The sequence below is a fragment of the Halichoerus grypus genome, chromosome 9 (genome assembly GCF_964656455.1).
Source record: "Halichoerus grypus chromosome 9, mHalGry1.hap1.1, whole genome shotgun sequence".
In the NCBI taxonomy this organism is placed as follows: domain Eukaryota; kingdom Metazoa; phylum Chordata; class Mammalia; order Carnivora; family Phocidae; genus Halichoerus; species Halichoerus grypus.
In genome coordinates, this window is record NC_135720.1 from 33,718,468 (window position 1) to 33,740,199 (window position 21,732).

General features: G+C 39.9%; 1 protein-coding gene across 5 annotated transcripts in view; it reads left to right on the top strand.

The window, feature by feature from the left end:
- Nucleotides 1-21,732, top strand: part of ARHGAP18 (Rho GTPase activating protein 18) — a 192,431-nt gene that overhangs the window by 117,320 nt on the left and 53,379 nt on the right. For all 5 annotated transcript variants that reach the window (XM_036120854.2, XM_078054751.1, XM_036120853.2 and 2 more), the window contains 2 exons: nt 16,033-16,226; nt 19,206-19,441. In XM_036120854.2, the coding sequence (XP_035976747.1) occupies nt 16,033-16,226; nt 19,206-19,441 (430 nt within the window). The remainder of the gene's footprint in view (nt 1-16,032; nt 16,227-19,205; nt 19,442-21,732) is intronic.

Here is a 21,732-nt window from a genome sequence, read left to right on the forward strand (position 1 = left end):
GTGTCTCGAGAGGACAAGTAACGTCCAACACAATTTGGCTGTAGCCTCTTTGCCCCCCAATGCCTAACACACCCCCAACCCTTCCAGCCGGTTGCACCTCCCTGCAAGTCAGTTCAGTCTGTCTGCATCAGTCTGTTCAGTTCCCGGGCTCACTGGATAGGCTTCTCTTGCTTTGTTCATACAGTTGCCACTGTCTGAATGCCTTTCTTGTCGTGTTCTACCAGGCAAAGTCCCATTTAGCCTTCAAGATCCAGCTCCTATCACCCTTGTGTGAAGCCTTTACCAAGTCCCCAACCTGGCGCTTGTGACTTCGGCCATCTGTGTTTCCATAGCAATTACCACTTGCAATTATTTCGGAGTTTCCATTGTGCAGGTCATTGTTGCCTACTAAATTCTACATCTACTGTGTCTGAAATACATCTGAATTCTATAGTTCAACATAGCGTGGAGTAAAGTAGTTTTTCGCTAAATATTCTGAGTCCATGAAAAAAAAAAACTAATATTCTGTAGACAAACGGGCATTAACTTTTGCATGTGGGAAGGAGGGGGAATTACAGCATTTGTATGTATTGGGCTCCACAAAGAGAACCTGCCCAATGCCTCACTCGTTCTGCAGCCACATTGCCAAGAAGCTCGCCGCCATCCACCTGTGACTATTGTGCACTTGAAATACGGCTAGTTCAAGTTGAATGCAAACGGAAGTTACAGGATTTTGAAGACTTGGAATGAAAAAAGTAAAAGATCTCATTAATACTTTTTATATTGATTACATGTTGTAGTGATAATATCTAGGGTATATTTGGTTAAATCAAGTATACTATTACAACTACCTGATTATTTTTTACTTTTGTTTTTAAAGATTTTGTTTATTTTAGAGAGGGAGGGAGAGCGAGCGAGCGAGCAGGGGGAGGAGCAGAGGGAGAGGGACAAGCAGACTCCATTCTGAGTGCAGAGCCTATTGTGGGGCTGGATCCCATGACCTGAGCTGAAATTGAGTCAGATGCTTAACCAACTGAGTCACCCAGGTGCCTCTCTTTTTACTTTTTTAATGTGGCCACTAGAAAATTTTTAAATTAATTTTGTGGCTTGCCTTTATTTCATTTGGATAGCAATGTTGTACAATAATTTGTCACATTCAGGAAGGTTTCCTACCACTCTCCAATTGTGCTTTCTAAGATTCAGTGAAGTATTTAATGTTTAGGGTCAAAATTTCAATCATTATGAGTTATTTAGTTAAAAATAAAATCACTTATGGGTACCTTGCTGGCTCAGTTGGTAGAATATGTGATGCTTGATCTCGGGGGTTGTGAGTTCAAGCCCCATGTTGGGCATAGAGCTTACTTTAAAAAAATCATTTATTTGAATATACTACCACTGAATTCAGTTTTCGTGTTGTAGCGTCTTTTGAGAGTGTTCTCTTGATTCTTCACTGAACTGCCAAACTGACTCTTAGGGACCTTACCATATTTCATCTGTATTAGTGTCACCTATCCATAGAAACTCAATGTTTATTTTTTTTTTTTACCGTTGTCTATGGAGTAATAAGAAATGGAAAGTGATAAATTTTATTATAAAATTTGGAATCCATGTCCTCACCTCTACTGCCTGCATGGTTTCTCACTACTTGTGCTGGATCAAAATCACATTCGTTACATACCATCATTAAAACCTTCTGCCTAATTAATTTTTCAGTGTTTAAAGCTTAAGGATTCTATAAAAGTTTTTTTTTAAACTTGAGATGCCTAAGGCAGTTGTTTTTCTAATTTTCTGTAGTCATAAGATACTTTTTCCAGTGCATTCTTAAATGGATCTCAAATCAAATCAAAGGGAAGCTGCTGTGGTTGAGGGATGAGTGGAAGACCCAGAGAGGCCCTTCCCCACCACCTCAGTTTGCCCTGCTTTGGAAAATGAAACAGTAAGGCAAAGTGGCAGGTTCAATTAAGGCTTTATATGTGAAAAATCAGTATGAACAGATTAGAGTTATATAATTTTTAAAATTGGAAGAGACTTGAGGTATTATTCTTCATGTTGTAGAGTGAATGATCTGTCATGCTCACACAAAGAACAGCAGGGCTGGAGATAGGCCAACTTCTGTCTGCCAGTAGAATTTTTCCTAAACTATCCTATGATAATAACTTAAGAAATATTCTTTCTTGGGACATTAATATGGCCCAGGAGTGATGACAGCATTTCAGGAGGGAGTAAGAACCTACTGGGCATAAGGTGAAGGTGTGTACGTACACACACACACACACACACACACACGTGTGAATGCTTAGGAGGTAGCCAGTGAATGTGTTTCTCTTCTCTGCTCTCTTCATAGCTTATTGCAAGTCACTGATTAGGGTTTAAAATGGCACAATGAATTATGCAAAAGCTGTTTCTGCAGGAGGGGCTGTCTTGCAGCCTAATGCAGTGCAGATGGAAAGATCGTCTTTTAATCATTGTTCTCACGATACTTGGAAGCTTTTTGAGGAATAAGCAGTCAGAAGTGGAAGTGAATGGCCTTCAGCAGTAAATGAATTCCTTCTGCAGAGAGGAACTGAAATGTATTTATGATGCAGATGGTTGCCCTGTGTTTGAATGCTCATCCTTGTCATCTGATATTCATGCTTAGAAGCAGAATGTATCCTGAAATACTTGGGTTTTAGATGGTTCCACTGGAGAAATTACTTCTGCTCAGGCTGGCCCAACATGTATTATTATTTCTCTTCAAAAATGGTTAGGAGTATTTAAATGCCAGTTCGCTCCAATCATGAAAATATGCAAATTACCTTTCTCTCTCTCTGATCCTTAGTTATTACTAAAGAGACTGAATTAGTTAGCATTCCCTTACTTTTATTAGCATAATATTAATGCAAATGATCAGCAAAGGCTTTTTTAAAAAAGAAAGCAGAACCATGGAAAGCAATTAATAACAGTGCTCACTTGCCTCAGTGAGGAAGAAAAAACATTTATGATTAGGTTTCTAACTTTGGTATCTGTGCCAAGGACCACCCACATGGGCCTAAAAAGGTTCTTGTTTCTAAAATCAACATCAGCTTGGAGGTTTCAGTTGCAGGGCAAAAGCCAATCTTAAAAAGGCCCAAAGGGAAGTTTTAGGATGATACGGATTTACCTGTGGGTAGTTCTTCACAATTCAGATGCTCTTCAGCATGAGTGCCATAGGATATATTTCTAAGACATTGATGTTTAACCTATAGGCAGGAAAAGTAAAGGAATGCTATTCAGTGGACACCTCAATGTATATAGTAAGGACTGAAAACTATTCCCAACAAAGGGGTTAATATAAAGAAGACACCGATTAATTCTTTATTTGCTCAGAGGAAATGGGCTTAAATGAGAGGGAAGTAAATTTGAATCCAATAACAGAAAGACATGGTTGGCTCTGGGGAGAGCTTTATAAAATTAGAATGAGGTATATAGCAAGAGCCTGGAATCTCCCTGCTTACCTGCTCTCACTGTGCTGCAAAGATTTCTTACACTTTCTGGCATCTGCGTCTGCCTCAGTTTCACCGGAAGTGAGCACTGTGATGCAACCCATTAGCTGCACCACTCACAGCATGAGGCCAACGCTGCCTTATACTGTTATTTTTCTACATGCTTTATCTCCACTATTAGAATGTGTGTACTCTCAAGGATCCGAGGTGAAGTCCTGGGTTTGGACATCAGTATGGATAGCGCTTTGCAGTCAATGAGGAGTCAGTATTTGTTGAATGAATGTGTGAATCACAGTGTGGCGATCTGTTTATTACTAAAAAGCAAGAACCCAAGCTCTAGAGCATCATTCCACCAAAACACTGAAGTATTGACTTCATTCCGGTTGCACTGCTCTTTTTAGTATCTACTTTACTACTTGAAATGGAAAATATACTTCATTATGTAGATTAGTTTCATTATTAAATCACAATCACAGTGATTTTTAAAAATAAAACTTAAATACAGAATTCTGACTGATACCCATAACGAAGGAAGACCAGTGAATAAATGTAAGCGCTGTTGTTCAGTGAAACTTTTTATTCATAAAGCTGTTGGATTAAGAAATTACCATTCTTGTATCAGAGTGGTTGGCATATGCTTAGAGCTTCACAAGTATTTCTTATAAAAAGCTACCCATTTTACTTTATAGAACCTGCTTCAGCAAATAACTGAAGTCTTTTATAGGTGGGAACCCGGGTTTTTTAAAATAAGATTTATTGGGGCACCTGGGTGGCTTAGTCCTTAAGCGTCTGCCTTCAGCTCAGGTCATGATCCCAGGGTCCTGGGATCAAGCCCCGCCTGCATCGGGCTCCCTGTTTGGCCGGAAGCCTGCTTTCTTCCTCTCCCACTCCCCCTGCTTGTGTTCCCTCTCTTGATGTCTCTCTCTCCCTCTGTCAAATAAATAAATAAAATCTTAAAAAAAAAAAAATGCAAACTTAAAAAAAAAGATTTATTTATTTACTTTCGGAGAGAGAGAGCGCGCCCAAGCAGGAAGGGGAGAGGGAGAGAATCTCAAGCGGAGATTCTGAGCACAGAGCTCAACATGGGGCCCCATCTCCCAACCCTGAGATCATGACCTGAGCCAAAAGCAAGAGTCAGACGCTTAACCTACTGTGCCGCCAGGCGCCCCAAGGTGGGAACCCTTAACAGTTGGCGCTCAAACACCTGAGTGAAAAGAAAAAAAAAAAAGGAAAAGGAAACAAAGAACAGAAAATACTTCTTAGTCTTGGATCTTTACTATAAATTGACACCTTAAGTCGTTCTGAAGACTTACCCTGGCCGATAGTAAAGGAAGTTCATCTTTGATGTCCTCATTCACCCTGAGTATTTTGGGGTACATTGCACAAATACTGCCTTCTGCCCTGGTTGGAACAACACCCTCTCAATGCCTTCATATTCTCCATTTAGAACTCACTCAGACTCTGTTCTGGTGTCTAGAGGCTCTGTTCTCTGTTCAGTAGCCCATTGGCTAATCTCTTCCACAGTGTTAGCTTCTTGAGGCAATAGTTCTTTCTTCCACCTCTTTTTCTGGCAATGAGCATCATTGGTACAAGACTGGCTGCGATGTGAGGTCCTGGGAGCCTTGGCCAGTGCAGAATGCAGGGCTCCTGAAGGTGATCCTGCTTTCACCAAAAGGTGACCTTTTGGAAAAAAGTAGAAATCAATCAACCTGGATTGTTTCTCTGTAGGGAATGTGCAGAAAGGAGAATCCACATCTAGAGCAATGGGGAAAGTAGAGGGGAGAGCAAGAGAGATGGCAAGGGAAGACTAGAGGTGGGAATCCTTGAGCTGAACATTGGTTTAGTATCAGTTTTCTACAGAGTGTCCAGGGAGGGAACTCTCAAGGGCATTGGACTTCTTGGCCTGTTTCAAATTCCCACATGAAATGACATTTTGGAACCAGATGCCATATTGCTTTCACTTAAGTGGGAATTTTGCTGCCCCACGTAAGCAACAAGTAGACTGTAGGCTAGCCTAAGCCTGGTGATGAGCAGGAGACTCAGAGGATTCCTTTTAAGACAGCAGTTAAACTAGGCCAGGTTCAAATACTGCCAGTTTGGAGGAGTTAATCCTCTGAGAATTTGATGTGCCTGTGGGTGGCATTTACCAGGGCTCAGTGTGCCCATAATTCTGCCGGATGATGTGTTAATGCTAAGGAATAGTTTTAGCTATGTTTTCATATTAAATGATTTTTTTCTTTACCTTCTGCATTTCCTCTGCTCACCCCCTGAAGGTTCCCTTCATTTCTTCCCATAAAACCCTTACCCATCCCTCATGGTTACATTAGGTCTCACTGCCCCCCTGAGCCCTGTTCCTGAACTCTAAACAGAGCTCAGTGGCTTTGACTGAAACCGCTTATGTTGGCGGGATTTTTGTTTTGTTTTCCTTCAACTGTTAAGCTTAAGATCCCCATCCACAAGCAGTATTTTACAATTAGAAATGACCTTTAGTTCCTCATGTTCTTATTTTTCATGTATCTTTCAGGTTACCTGCATTCACATGTCTTGTGTTGTGTCAGCTGATATTCTAAAACATACTAGGAAAACAGGGGTCTTAGATAATCTCATTTGAAGAGGAAAAAATTGCCCCTTGATATTCACATATTCCACTTTGTAACTGATTGTGGAAGACATGCAGTGAAAACATCATGGATGAATTGTTTCTAAGCTTGGCTAAATTATTTGATTAGCTGGAAATTATTTCTCCACCCCCTCCATCTCCTCAGCAGAGCTTTTAGCACCTGGCTTATAAAAATACTTCCTGGCCTTCAGTACTTATCTGCGGAACATTATGGTATTTGAAGGTCATTTGGAACTATCCATAAAATTACACTTCGTAGCCTATGTGAAGCAGATTTCTTTTTTCTTATCCAAGTATTTGCCATGCTGTTGCTGCCTTTTGGTTACTATTAATGTTATGTTCTTTTGAAATAATATATAAATATCCTCTTCCTATTTATTGTATGTAGCATAAACACGTAGGGTGTGTGCATAAACACAAAGAGAGCCTTTCCCTTTCAACATTTTCTTCCAGTGTCTGTGGTTGGTTTTATACTTCTATAGCCCACTGAGATATGAGATGATTTCTCTATCTTATTTCAATAAATAATCACAAAGAGAGGCGCCTGGATGACTCAGTTGGTGAAACATCCAACTCTTGATCTCTGCTCAGGTCATGATCTCAGGGTCATGAGATTGAGTCCTGTAAAGGGCTCTGTACTGGGCGTGCAACCTGCTTAAGATTCTCTTTCTCCCTCTCCCTCTGCGCCCTACCCCAGCTCATGCGCACTCCTGTGCGCTCGCTTTCTCTCTTTCTCTCAATAAATAAATAAATAAAATCAGAAAGAAGCAAGAAGAGTTTAATAATAACGCTCACATTTCTTCCAGAATAGGCCCGTGTATTTGTCTTTAGTTACTATCGAAAGGGTTTTTTGTTTTTTTTTTAAACTCCCAACTATGCCTTGTCAAACGGGTTTTTTTTTTTTTTCCCTAAATCCAGCTATGCCTTGTGCCCGTGTTTTTATTAGCATAGGAAAGTTGATGTTAATATGTATATAAAAGTCTTATGAAAGGCAAAAGTTTTGCCCTTAGGCAGTAAGTAAAACCAATATTATATTCACTATTCTGACATTAAATTTTTTTTTTTTTTTAAGATTTTATTTATTTATTTGACAGAGAGACACAGCGAGAGAGGGAACACAAGCAGGGGGAGTGGGAGAGGGAGAAGCAGGCTTCCCGAGGAACAGGGAGCCCGATATGGGGCTCGATCTCAGGACCCTGGGATCATGACCTGAGCCGAAGGCAGACGCTTAACGACTGAGCCACCCAGGCTCCCCCCAACATTAAATTAAAAAATGTTCATAGTTTGGTGTTATATCAACAAATATTTTGTTAGTACCTATATAATGATAGGCATTATGTATCAAATAGCAGCCTACTCTATGAAGTGGAGGGGGATATTGGAAAATTGTAATTTGTCAACTGACCAACGGTTAAACATCTCTCCCGGATCCCAGATTCTGAAGTATATTGTTAAGTTTTGTATGTGACAGTTGCACATTGGTGTAAATTTATCGGTTTGTATTCATGTATGGTTAAGGCACATTGGTAAACCGTAATGATGAGATTCTAGTCTAATAGAAGGCTTGATAGGGAGCTTTTGAATGACAAGTTCAAAAATATCAGGGAAGATGGGAGGACTTTTGGTTTTCATCAGTGAATCCTCTTCTTCATTTCACCTCTGAGAACCTGATGGATTCTTTAGAAAGAGAAGAGGGCACAGCTTTGAGACAGAAAAGGCAAAAACATTGATTTGTTAAGAGCAATAAAAATAAATGGATAAAAGGTTGACAAAAACTTGGGATGCTGATAACTACCTTTGAAATCAATGACTGTTGTAAAGTAAGAACCAGGTAGTAGACAGTGAGTAGACAGTGAGGAAGTTGGACTCCGTCTCAGGAACGGACAACCTTAGGAATAGGCTGGTGAGTGGGTTTCAGGCAAACCCACGAGGACTGTGAGAGACAGCAGGAGAGAGGGAGGGGTCCCAGCATGGGCTATGGAGATGACCTCAAATTATTGGTTTCTGCAGAAATGTTTGTTTGGGGAAAGGTGGGGAACATGAGGTGGAGGTAAGCTGATAGCAGTGATAGAGAGGAAGTGAACTTCTTTCTGAGGAAGGAATGGTGAACCACACACAGCCTGAAGCATGTTAGGGACAGTGCTAAAGCAGAGGTCATGACCCAGAAGCTCATGCTGGAGAGCTGTCTGGGCCACAAGTTTAGTGAGGAACTGGAAAATTCCACCCTTACTTGGTGTTGGTGTCATTTATAATCTATCTCCTGATAAATGTTTGCGTAGCTTGCTTGAACAGACATCTCTGATAAGGTGCCTGACATATAGTAGGCATTCAACAAATATTTTAAAACTTGTTTGAGCGATTGAATTGACAGCATGGAAGCAGGGAATGTCAGCTTAATAAAATGTAAGCCAGTGCTATTTATGATTTAATATTAGGTACGGTCTAATATGAAATCAGCTCTTTGTTTTGTAACCTCTATTCCCTCACAAGGAAGCCTCCTTTCAAACAAAACAGTCAAGAATTACAGAGGCGTAGAATAATTACTTATTAATTGCCTTTTAGGGTTTCCTGATGACTAATTTCTTCACCGTCTACTTTTCATGTTTCTGTCTCACTCCTTTGTAGTTTTGTGCAATTAAAGAAAAACCACCTTAGAAATTAAAAGGAGGTGGTTGTTTTAGAGGCAGCAATAATTGAACAGTTAATAATTTAACAATTTACAAGCATCTGCTATGGCAAGCAGTTTGCAGAATTTAGGGATACCTAGGTGAACAAAACAAAACACGGATTATTACTGTAAGGAACACGCAGTGTAATGGTAGACATATAAGGCCTGAGCATCACAGTGCAGGATGTGGTAGGGCTGTGGGGAGACTGAAGAAGCGGGGAAATGCTTTTATTCCAACCCCCATGGAGAAAGGTACCAAGAGATGACATTGAGTAACAACAAGTGGAAAACAGATCCAACTGGAGAGCCTATGACCAGAGTGCAAAGTAGCTGCTGGGAACGAATCTCCAGGTGGCTCTACAGCTAACTAGAAGGAGAAGAGGAAAGAGTCCTGGAGTAGAAATGTGGTGGGGTAGATGTAAGCCATGGGGATGGATAATTGAATGAAGTGTAGATGCAAAACTCAATTTGCTATGCCTAGCTCCACTGTTCCAAGATCTTGACATTTTATGTCAAAGCCCCACTCCAAATCCCTCTACCCTTATCTTGGAAAATGATTTTGGCACTGAGATCCTGTGGCTCCCATTTGGTTACTTGTTGAGTTGTTCCTTCGAGTGAGGAGGAAGGCGTGCCTCCTGAGAGACGTTTGGGGAGCTCAGGAACCAAGGGGATCTCACTACACGGAACCAGAGTCTAAAAGAGGAAGGGCCTATGTCTGTAACCATGGCCCGTAATTTCCCCTTATCCTGCCTGTGTCTGTACATTGAAATGGAGTTTTTCCAACATGCCTTGGCTGCCCCCTGCCTTTCCCACATGCCTTCCCTCCTTTCTACCAGACCTGCTGGTGGCAGCCGCCTATATCCCTGTTCCTTTAGTGTTGTTCGCACATGAGTTGGTTTTGCTCTAGTTTTCTGTGAAAGTGATAAAGCCAAGTTCTGAAAACTAGCTCTTCACAGTGTCACTGAGCAGCCTTCTCTCCTCAGCTTTGCTTAGGCAACGCTGTGTAAATAGAGGGTGATCCTTTCCCTTGCTCCTTGTTTTGCTGTGTGTTGATATGTGGTGGACACTCTGTGAATACTTAAATGTGCTGTACAGATACTCTTATTTTTAAAGAAAAAGAATGCTGAAAGAAATAATGACGAATTTTAATTCTCCCCGCCCCAAAAGGAAAGGGGTAATGTATACAAAGGGGAAAAGTAAATTTACTTGAAATGTGAAATTTGACTTACTAGGTTTTTAAAACTGTAGCAATTGGGTTGTGTAGAAGAGATGAGGGATCCCTTTTCCTGAGTTCTGAAGGCTGCCTGGGTGCGGGAGAGGCGGTGGGGTATTGCTTTCTAATCAGCTTCTCACTGCCTTCGGGCATCTCCAGTGTTCTTTCTTCCTGGATGTCAGCGCCACTTCTGATAATTACTACTTTCAGCTAAACAATAGTAGGCATTCACTTCCAAGGTAAAGAAATGACTTGGGTCAATCATAGGCTGCAGCTCTTCATAGTCATTCCAATTCAGTGTATTCTGATGGGCAGGGCCATTACGGAGTATTAATAGCTTGGCCATCTCCTGATGGCAGTGATTACTTCTTTAATGCCCCTGCCCCCCCCCCCCGCCCCCGAAGAAAAATCCATACAGCAGAAACACCGTTTTTTCGTTTTCTGTTTTGTTGTTGTTGTTTTAAACACAGAGATAATATAAAAGGAGAAGCAGAGTGAGTTAAACATTTTTGAAAATTTCCAACTTCTTCAAAACAAAGTGTTTTAAAGACAGGTATATTTGAAGTCACGTCCCAGAGTGACACAAAGCATATTTTAGAAAATGCGTTGGAAAAGATGTCTCATGCATTTTAAAGAGAGATGGTTTGATTGTTAAATGTATTTTTCTCTAGGTAAGTACACTGGTCATTTAAAAGTGTTAAGGATAGACTGTGTCACCATGATCACTTTTGGTTTTGCTGTGTGCGGTACAAACTGAGAAAGATTGGAGCGTCTGATGCAAAAAAAGTAAATTCTACTCTTTCTAGTCTATTTGGTATAATAAAATGACTACTGAAGAAGAAGTGAGGACACTAATCTTGGCTCTACCATCACTTTATTGGGTGACTTTGGGGAAAATTTAACCCTGGGACCTCATTACCTCATCTAGAAAATGATGGGATAGGTTTAAATCCCTGGGTCCAGTATCATTCTAAAGTTTATGCTTCAATAAATATGGCTTTATCTAAAATATACTTGGTCATTATGGTTAATGGTAAGTTATGGCGTAAGAAGTTTTGTTGCTGTTTTTTGGTGCATTAAAAACAGAACAAGAAACCAAACAAAAATAAACCTTATTCTCCTGTTTTGTGTCTCCCAATCCAGTCACTTCTTTCTGTGCATTGGAAATGAATGTTGGGATAAGGAGCATGAAAGAAAGTGTAGCTCTTTTAGAGAGGATCTTGTAAGAAAATAAAAGAAACACGACTGAATCTTAGCATCAAAGGACTTGCGGAAAGCAGACTTTGGGCCATGAAAGTGTCTCTAGAAGGGTCAGAACAGGAGACAGACTGATGAGTATAGCAACAGGACTCTTGATGCGGTGGGGTACAGACAGTAGAGATTGGACCACATAGTTAAATATGAGTTCAGAGAAACATCCTAGTTCAAAATAAATTTACCTTGAGATGGTTGAGGAAGAGGTATGGATGACAAAGGAGTGTTAAGGAAAATGCACATTTTCAAATGCACTGGCCCAGAGGGAAGCTTAGAGAGAATTTCTGCCCCTTATAGTTGATAAATAAAAGCAAATGATGAAAGACATTGGCAAGGCAGGGGTTTTTAAATGATGTTCTATTCTTTGTCATTGAAGTATAAATTAAATATGGTTATATCATTGGAATAAGTCCCAGTTTTGATGAAAGGCTGTAAAACTAAACTAAAATAAACAAAGAAGTAGGTCAAGAGTCACCAGGAAAGCATGGCTGTTTCTTTCAGTACGGCTTTCTGGAGCGTTCGTTGCCCATAGAATTGAAAAGTGCGGGGCGCCTGGGTGGCTCAGTCGTTAAGCGTCTGCCTTCAGCTCAGGTCATGATCCCAGGGTCCTGGGATCGAGCCCTGCATCAGGCTCCCTGCTCGGCGGGAAGCCTGCTTCTCCCTCTCCCTCTGCCCCTGCTTGTGTTCCGTCTCTCGTCGTGTCTCTCTCACTGTCAAATAAATAAATAAAATCTTAAAAAAAAAAAAAAATCGAAAAGTGTTTTTTGAGATCCATTAGGTGTTGTTTCTGAGAAATCCTAGAACAGTGGTTTTCAAAGTCTGGTCCTGGAACACCGGGGGGTCTCCAGACTTTTAGGGGTCTAGGAGATAACAACTGTTTTCATAACACAAAGACGTTATTGACCTTTTTCAATCTCATTCTCTCATGAAAACACAGTGGAGTTTCCCAGAGACTACATGATGTGCAGTATCAGAAAAGATTGAATGCAGAAGCAGATGTGAGAATCCAGATGTCTTCTATTAAGCCAGACATTAAAGACAGTTTCAAAAAATGTAAAACAATGCTACTCCTCTCACTACTTTTTTTTTTTTTTGGTATGGAAAATAGGTCCCCCCCGCCCAAAAAAAGTTATTTATGTTAAGATGTTGATTATTCTTATTAAATGATTTAATATTTTATTTTTTCTTTCCAATTTTAATAGCCAGTAGTGTACCTCTCAAAAGATATAACCTATAAAAGCAAAAGCTCTTTGGGAGTCCTTGAAAATGTTTAAGTGTATAAAGGAGTCCTGAGACCAGAATGTTCAAGAATGGCTGTCGTAGAGGTTAAGTAATTTTTCTGAACCTTAGAAGAGGGCAAAGGTGACCTTATTAAACTATGGGAGGGGCAGTTATTTATAGTAAGCAGGTTTACATGTTAACAGTGATACTAAATTGTGCTTGCTCTTCATGGTTACCCAGGAGGCATTTCGGGGGGAATTCTTACTTGGTAACTCAGACCACACAAAGCAGTCAAGGCTATTGGTATTCTTCCCATTCTATAGATAGGAAAAGTCAAGGTTAGAGAAGTCAAATGGTTTTCCAAAATCATAGGGATAGTTAAGTAGAACCTGAATTATTTGGTACCTGGTCCCATATAGCTGCCTGTCATTTCTCTGCATTGGTCCTAGGATGAATCATCAATCAGCTTGTTTTCTTCTAGCAGACCACAATCTAATGTATGGCACCGTCCACCTCCTGTGAAGAACAAATTGCGTCAGATCAATTTAACATTCTCTATGACAAAATAAATAAGAGGCATGAATGATAACACTGTGTGTGAAATTCACTGACTGGGGGGGAAATATCACAGAAAAATAGGATAAAATATACCTGGGGAAAATAAAACAAAACCCCACTTTTTATAAACACAGCATAAGAACATGTGAGCAAGAAGAAAAAGAAGGGACATTCCATGAAGGCCCGTAAGGGTCTGTTAAGTTACTATTTGCTGGTAATGTTAGCGCCCAGGAAAAAAAAAAGGCATGGTGATAATACTAGTTCTGTGGTTAGAGCTGTAAAAGGTGAGAAATGTGAGAGTGTCTATAGAGTGGCCCTGGGATGATTGGCACATGGGATTCTGGAGGGCAAGTAAGGAAGAAAAGCAATTGTTTGCCAGTAAGTCAGGAGAGGGTAATTGGTAGTTGCTTATGGTACAAACTGCACGTTTCTTTGATTTTAGCGCCATGTGTTGGCTTGGGCCTTTTGGAAATGTAAAATATTTCTGCTCTGCACTTCATTATGTCTAACAGATGTTACTTTATGGTCTTGAACCCAATTTGCAGAATGAATGTGGTATCAGATAACGTACCTCTAGAAACAGAAGAGAGGAACCAGTTAACTGGCTTCTTACCAGGACAGTTTTAAGAAGGGCTACACTTTTAGCCATTGCCTGTCTGGAGTTCAAAAGTAGAGTATATTCTAAGAAAAGAAGTGACACAACGCGTTTATTGATGTAAACTGTAATTTAAAAGATGTTCAGCTACATTTTTAGAGAAAATGTAACATCCATGGCGTGCTAAGGAGGGTAGTCTACCACTGAATGCTTGCCTCCTCCCTCCTCCCCATGCTCTAATGTTTAAAAAAGAAAATGTTTTCTTCCAACATTTACCAATGATCCAAAAAAGAAAAAAAAATCCTCCATTCCAAGACTCCGTATCATCGGGTTATTACAAAAAACCTATTCAACTTTGAATCTTATTAAAGTAAAAATATTGAGTCTATTCATTAGCACTAGGCGATTAGATTTTTGCTTTATGCCTGTTTTGAAAGCCCGGCTTGATATAAAAGGTATATTTACGTAACAGTGTTGTTGCTCAATGCCCTTGCGTTTTTCTGCACATGCTATCTTAATGGAAATTTACTGGAAAATTCTTGCCAGAATAAACACATTCCTTCAGAAGTGAAAAGCTTAATGTACTTTTAGTTCAACTGCACCTCTTTTCTGTGAGCAGATAAACCAAATTATTTGGCATTAGTCATTACACTTCACACATTCCACAGTACTTATTATGGTCTCCCACGGAACTAGGGGTTGCGGGAGATAGGAATTAGGGCTACGGCAGTCTTATAGTGAGAGAGAAGACAAAAACAAGGATGGGGCATCTATGTATTTGACATGAAATAAACCAAAAATGAATCTGGTAGACATTCTGTCAATTAGCTTTAACTATCCTGGTAAAGCCGGATTAAGGAATAAGAACGTGTGGATAGGGGCGCCTGGGTGGCTCAGTTAGTTAAGCGGCTGCCTTCGGCTCAGGTCATGATCCTGGGGTCTTGGGATCAAGCCCCACGTCCAGCTCCCTGCTCAGCGGAGAGCCTGCTTCTCCCTCTCCGTCTGCCTGCCACTCTGCCTACTTGTGCTCTCTCTATCTCTCTCTCTCTCTCTCTCTGTCAAATAAATAAATAAAATCTTAAAAAAAAACATGTGCATAGGTTGAGCTGCTGATCACAGGAATAAAAATAGAACTTATTTTTTGTTTTTAAGAGAGAGATAGCTTTCCCATTCACATTTTAATTTAAGAATCAGGAGTGTAAACTCTAAAATGACAACACTGAAGGTGAGGCCTGTGGGGCAAGGGCAAGGGACCAGGATGGGATACAGGGATGTAAACAGGACGGTTGGGGCAGGGAAGGAGGAAGTGCCCCTGAATTAAGGGATGGGGGAGGCAAACAATGGACAATGGAGACTGGAGGAAAGAGAAGCACACAAATATGTCTAGACTTCCTCCTGCTGGCCCTACTCCTAACGCCCACCCATCACCACGCCAGACTTGCTACTGGGGAGATATTATAGCGATTGTTCATTCATGCAACCTGCATTATTAAAGTACATAATCAGGGCAGAGAGAACCATCTTCAAAGGAATAAAACTGCCCTGTTAGCATATTACAGTTAAGTAGTCAGTTATATTTATTTGTAGCAATAGGTAATTAAGTGTTTTGACTTTTTCTAAGAAACCAGTTGGAATTAAACTGCTAGGTAGAATTGACCAGAGTTTAGTGACCCTCTCCTTTATGCAGTATTAAATCCTACTGTCTTATGAGACTGACGCGCTGCCCACTGCGCCAAGAGGGCCGCTTAAATCCTACTGTCTTAAATAATTATGGGAAAGGTCAGTTTAAATGTGAAAATGTTCACATACTATTAAAGAATGTTGTTTTATGGTATTTTTTTATTTTCATATGTGTAGTAAGAAAACCAATGCAGCAGAGTATTACTTCCTAACATCCTCCTGGGAGATAAAAGAGCACTTTGAAATTAGAATAACAAAACACTAGTTCCTCAATTATTGTCCCCACTCAAATTATATATATATTTTAAATATTTTATTTATTTGAGAGAGAGCATGAGCAGGGAGGGCAAAGAGGGAGAAGTATCTTATTTATTGATTGCAGATATTTGCTATATCAGGGCTGACTGAGTTTTGTTTGTAGGTATAAATGACAAAAAGGGAATACTGTATAAAAAAATCTCAATTAACTAATGACCTCTAATCAAGGTTTAACCTGTTGCTTTCTAAGAACAGTTTTAGGTTTAAAGAAGTCCTAAAATAATTTACATGAAATGGAAAGGAAAAATGGTTTATCACATTGCCAGTGAAACTTCTTGTTCGTTCTACAGGCATATTATAATTACTGGTATCTCAAGGTAAATAGCTTCAAAATACAGATCTCTTTGGTTTTGTGAAGGGGAACTTACGGAGTTTCCAAATTGTTCAGTCAGTACTCTGATGTCTTAGAATTTGTACTACTTCCTCGTGTATTAAAATGAACTGTGTTTTCTTTTGAATTTATAGCCGCAAATATGGCCAGTACACTATGAACCAGGAAGTCACCAAAGTTCCCGAAAAGCCTCCATTTGACCGGTCAAGTTCTCAGGATTCTCTGGATGAACTATCAATGGAGGACTATTGGACGGAACTAGAAAATATCAAGAAATCTAGTGAGAACAGACAAGATCAAGAGGTGGTGGTTGTCAAAGAGCCTGATGGTAAAAACTAAATAAGTAAAACTTCTGTTTGTTTGTGTACGTATTTCTGGGGGATGACTACATGGGAATGACGGGGACATCAGCAGCAGCAAGAATTAAAGATAGGACAACCCAACTAAGATCATGCTAGTTGGCCTTTCAGCTTGAAAATTACTTGCTTGTGGCAGATTTATGGATGTGGCTGCCACATTTAAGTAGCATGAGGAAAATCACTTCGTCTGAGAGATGGCTAGAATCTTGTTGGCTAGGCTTACTGTATCATGGAGCCCTAGGATTTGACTGGGTCTTTGAAGTGATCTAACCTTCCTTCTGTGTGGGATTCTAGCCACATGGTCGATTGTTCTCTAGTGAGTATAGATGCTGCTGGAAAGCTCACTACTTTGCAGTGATGTTGTTTTTCCATTGGTCAGTTAGCTTGAGTTGTCTTGATGTTCTTCATTTTATTGCTTCACGATCTGCCATCCTCTACCTTGGACATACTTTTTGCCTTTTGGAAGAACAGAACAAGCCTATTTTATTTTTACGGGATAACCTTTCAAATGTTTGAGGATGCTCATCTTGTTCCTCACCAAGTCCTTCCAGAAGGAAAAAAAAGATTTACATACCAGCCCTTCTGGTGGTTTTCGGACCTCTCTCAGTCCTGGTCATCTTGTATACCTAATTGGATATAATGCTGCAGGTTTAGCCAGCTAGCCTGGGGGTATAGATTTGGACAGTGTATGGCATTAGCGTTTTCAGCCTCCATATTTGCTTCTTTCTTCTATTTGGTCCATAATTTGTCTCCAGTTTCTTTCCACCTATATTTCCCACAATCTCTACTACTATATTTGATATTATAGAAGAAACGTATAAAACATTTTTTCCCCTCAAAATTCATACGGTTTCTTTCAGTCTCGTAATTCAAGAAGTCACCAAGTTTTTGATGACCAATTCTGGCATCTATTATATTAGCTTTCTTTCTTTCTTTCTTTCTTTTTTTTTTATTAAAAAAGCATTTAAAAACAATTTTTATTTTAAGTAGGCTCCACGCTCAGCATGGGGCTTGAACTCACAACCCCAAGATCAAGGGTTGCCTGCTCTACTAACTGGGCCAGCCAGGCATCCCATTTTAACTTTCTTTCCCTGCCTTGTGCCACCCATATGTCAGTTGATCTGGATGCCAAAAAAATAAAGAGTGCCTCCTGACCCACTAATAATGATCTCCTTTTCAGCAGAGGACTTCTTGAGTATATGACTTAGCACTGAGCTGTTAAACAGAATCCACATACATAGATTTTTCCCCTTGCTATGGCATTTTTTGAAAAATCTACCAATAATACTTTAAAAGAGAAATTAGAGATTTTTCTTAATTTAACATTTCTTAGATTTGTAAAATTATAATCAAGTCATTCTTTTGTTTGGGTTTTCCTTTATTTTACTCTCATTCTTCCTCACTTTACCAGTAAAACTGAACTTACTTGAGAAAATCAGTGCATGGCCCAAACGTTCTGTCTCAGTGTTTCAAGATGGAAGCAGCATACCAGTGGTCTGCTGAATAAGGAGAAAATATTCCACAGAAAATAGCATTCAAGCCTGATACATAGATGTGTGTCATTTATCTATTTCATAATTTTTCAAGACTAAAATGAATTTAGAGATTGTTGTTCATAATGTGATTATCAAGAAGAATTGGGAATGTTCGTACATGCCCATGCTTTTTCTTTGACCTTAAATGGTTTGAGTTTTACCTCTACTTTTTAATGGATCAAGTGATTCTGTATTCAAATCTTGTTTACTTTACCTATCATGTCAATATCTGCTTTCTTTCCCCTGGCAAATTGGTTTCATACATGTATACTGAGTTCTACCTTAACAGCATTCATGATAATGGCTGACTTTTTTATGTCCATAAACAGTTTTATTGCCCAGCATGCAGAATGCCTGGCACTACATTATGTTTCTTAAAACCGAGGGTATTAATACTAGATTCTTGCCCTCAAGGAGTTGATACAATGTGGAAGAATACACAGGTTATGGTAGAGCTCTGCAAAGCTCTTCCCATGTAATGTTCTCTCATGGTTAGGAGGAAGCCAGGACAGCTAAGCTTTAGGTTATAGATGAGAGAACAGCGTAGACTTGAGGCTGAGTGACTTGTTCAAAGTCACGTGGCTATGAAGGTGGAGAAATGGAGTGTAGATGAAGGTCTTTTGGGTCTCAATCTTTCATTTTCCTCTATAAACTTAGTGCTTGAAGGGAATCTATCCTCGTTATCTTTCTGTTTTTCTGTAATTTTCATAGATCTTACACAATATTTGCTTTGCTGTTTACTTTCTGCTTTCAGTATTCTGAATTGATTATTATGTAATTAGTTTCCCATAATCTCTCTCTATGTATTTTTGCTTAAAATAGTGTGCTTTTCTTTTTTAATTTGTAAAAAAACAAAACAAAACACATGAATCTGATGTGCTTACTATGGGGATTAAAAACTTAATTTGAAATTGATTAGTTCCTGATGTCTGGATGCTCTTTACTTTTTTGCCATACTCCCATGTCAGCAACAGTGAACAGAGAAAACAAGCCTTTCCATCAATTAGTGTTGGACTCTGGGGCAGTGCTGAATTTAAGCCAAGAAACGGCTTTATTGGATATCTCCAGCATTGAGTTCCTTCTGTAACTTGATGGAAGTAAACTATCTTTTCATTGCTTGCTCCTCTCTAGAAAGGGGCCAGTACTATCTTGCCCTAGTTAATCTGCAGGGAAGTTATAGAGGTTAATCACATGTGAAGTCATTTAATTGAGTATATATGAAATGGACCTAAAATTTGATATCTTTGTGGCTGGAGTTGATGGCAGTTGTCCAAGTTTCAGATAATGATTCTTAGCACTGCGGTTTGATTTCGATAGAAGAATGTCAGTAAGCGTGTTTGAAAAGCTTAAAAAAAATGTGCAAGTTTTCATGTTTTGTGATTTTTAAACCCCATTTTTCTCTACTGTCTTTAGAGGGAGAACTGGAAGAAGAGTGGCTTAAGGAGGCTGGCTTGTCCAATCTCTTTGGAGAGTCTGCTGGAGATCCCCAAGAAAGCATGGTGTTTTTGTCAACACTGACCCGGACCCAGGCAGCTGCTGTTCAGAAACGGGTAGAGACGGTCTCCCAGACCTTGAGGAAAAAAAACAAACAGTACCAGATACCTGACGTCAGAGACATATTTGCTCAACAGAGAGAGTCAAAAGAAAAAGTAGGTTTTCTTTTTTGATGTTAAAGCAAAGGAATAATTGCTTTGAACTGGTTGGACCAATCCAGTTTAATTCAGATCATTAAAAACTTAACGAGCACTTGTATGCCAGGCACTAAAGCTCCATGCTGGCGGGGATCAAGAGAGACGTAGTCCCTGTCCTTCTAGAAGTTATACTGCTGGGGCAGAAAATTAAACGAGTTAAAATTCATTGCATAATCCTTGCATTAGTTGTCCTTGCAGTGTTAGGAATGGCCTGACCGCTCACACATGGGACTACCAATTGTTACTTATAGAAAAGTAGGAGGTAAGGGATTCTTCCTTATTTATTAACTCCTGCAGGAATATTTGCTTTTCCTGAGGCTCATCTGGGGATGAAGTGAAGTGTAGGGAGGGGTGGTGAGGGAGCTAGCTGCAGTATAATTAGAAAGCAGGAACCCTGAAACATGAAATAACTTCCCCTTTGTGTCTAGTGCTTAACACAGTGCCTAGCACATAGAAGATTTGAGTAAATATTTGTCAAGATGATTAATTTATAATGGAAGCTGTTGGAATTGGGCGGGGAGAGACTGTGGGACTGATGGATGAAGAGATAGCAGGGTAGGCATGGTGAAAGTGAGAGGCCTAGGTGGCCTAGAACACCCCCTTGGTGGGCTCTTTGTTACTCATCCATGAGCACGTAAGGAGCTTGCACAAAAGGTAAATTAATATCACCTCTTCCTTTATCAGGAAAATCTTGCTTCTAAAAAAAAAAAAAAGTCAGCTGAACTAAATGGTATTCTTCGGGTTAAAGTGGATTTACATTCTGGATTATTCTCAGGTGTACTGACTAGTCCTGGCCTAGAAGACCCAAGAGGGTTGTTGGAATGAGAACAAGCAAAAGGAATCTTGAACAGTGATGATAGTAGTACTAATTACTGCCGCCACTGCTGAATGCTTACTGTGCTAACGACTTTGCTTGCCTTATTTCATTTAATCCCTACAGCCGTCCTGTGGGTGAGGTATTACCATTTCCATTCTATGGCTGAGCCTCATAGACTTTAAGTAACTTGCTCAATGTCCCATAGATAGTAAACCCAAATTTGTGTGACTTCGAAGTAGGTGCTTTTAACCACGATGTGTCCTACTGTATTTGGGTATCCATATATGATTCTGATATTAAGTAATCCGAACATGAGATTCTATTTATACTACAAATGAAGGGTAACAAAAATCATATGATTCTAAAAAAAGAAAGGTACCTTGAATTTAATCCAGAATGTCATGTAGAGGGTTTTTTTTTCTTTTTGTAGACATTTTATTCTTCCGAGAAATCCTTAATAGCTTCAGATTGCTACTGTATTTGCATGGGCAATTGTGGATCAACTCCGGTCTATTTGATGGGAGTTTTGGGGTCACTGGATTGCTCCAGGCAGGTCTCTTGCTCCTGAGAGGCAGTTAAACACTTGCTTACCACCCAGTGGTTATTTGGGACAACGACTGGGGTTGAAGCGCAGGACTAGGTTTCCAGATGTAGGAAAATGAATGGTAAGGAAATACAGTATTATGACATTTCCTTCCCAATTAAAGAACCCTCGCTAAGGGAGTTAAGAGGAAGTAAAAAGGGGGAGGGTGAGAGAACTGAGTCTAAGCAAAATATCTACTGTGGGATTCGTGCCAGTCTCCAAGAGGATGTTGCTACTCAGGGCTAGAAGCAGCATTTTCCAGCAAATTCCCAGTAATATCTAAGCCACATGGTTTGATTCGAAGGTAATGGGTGGATTGTATCATCTGATGGCACCATTAAGAGACAAATAGCACAAGTAAATTAAAATCACGTTAACTTGCTTACACTGCATGCCTTTAATTGGAACACTGTCACCCATTAGAAATATGTCCCCCATTCCTCAAGGAAACATGGGCCAGCCATCTTCACTTGCAGTTCTTCTGTTCTCAAATAGGTACAAATTCAGCTCTTCCATTTTAAATGCTTCCTCACGAAGCCCTTGCTGACACTAGGAAATATAATACAGAAATGAATACCATCTGCACTGTTATCTTCACTTGCTAAGGAAAACGGTTCTGACCACATGCTCCAAAATATGTGTTCGTATGGAAGATTAGCATTGCTCACTGTGTTCGTTGTGCTGTGGAGGGCTGGCCTTCCGCAGTCTTGTGGATGAAGAAAGGAGGATGATATTTGCTCTGTCCTGGTGGGGGGTTGAAGGAGTGTCCCGACCCTCATACCGCTTTTGTGATTGAGTAGTCACTGTCCCGAGTACGTCTGCCTCTAAGAGGTGCCCTGGTGTCCTCTG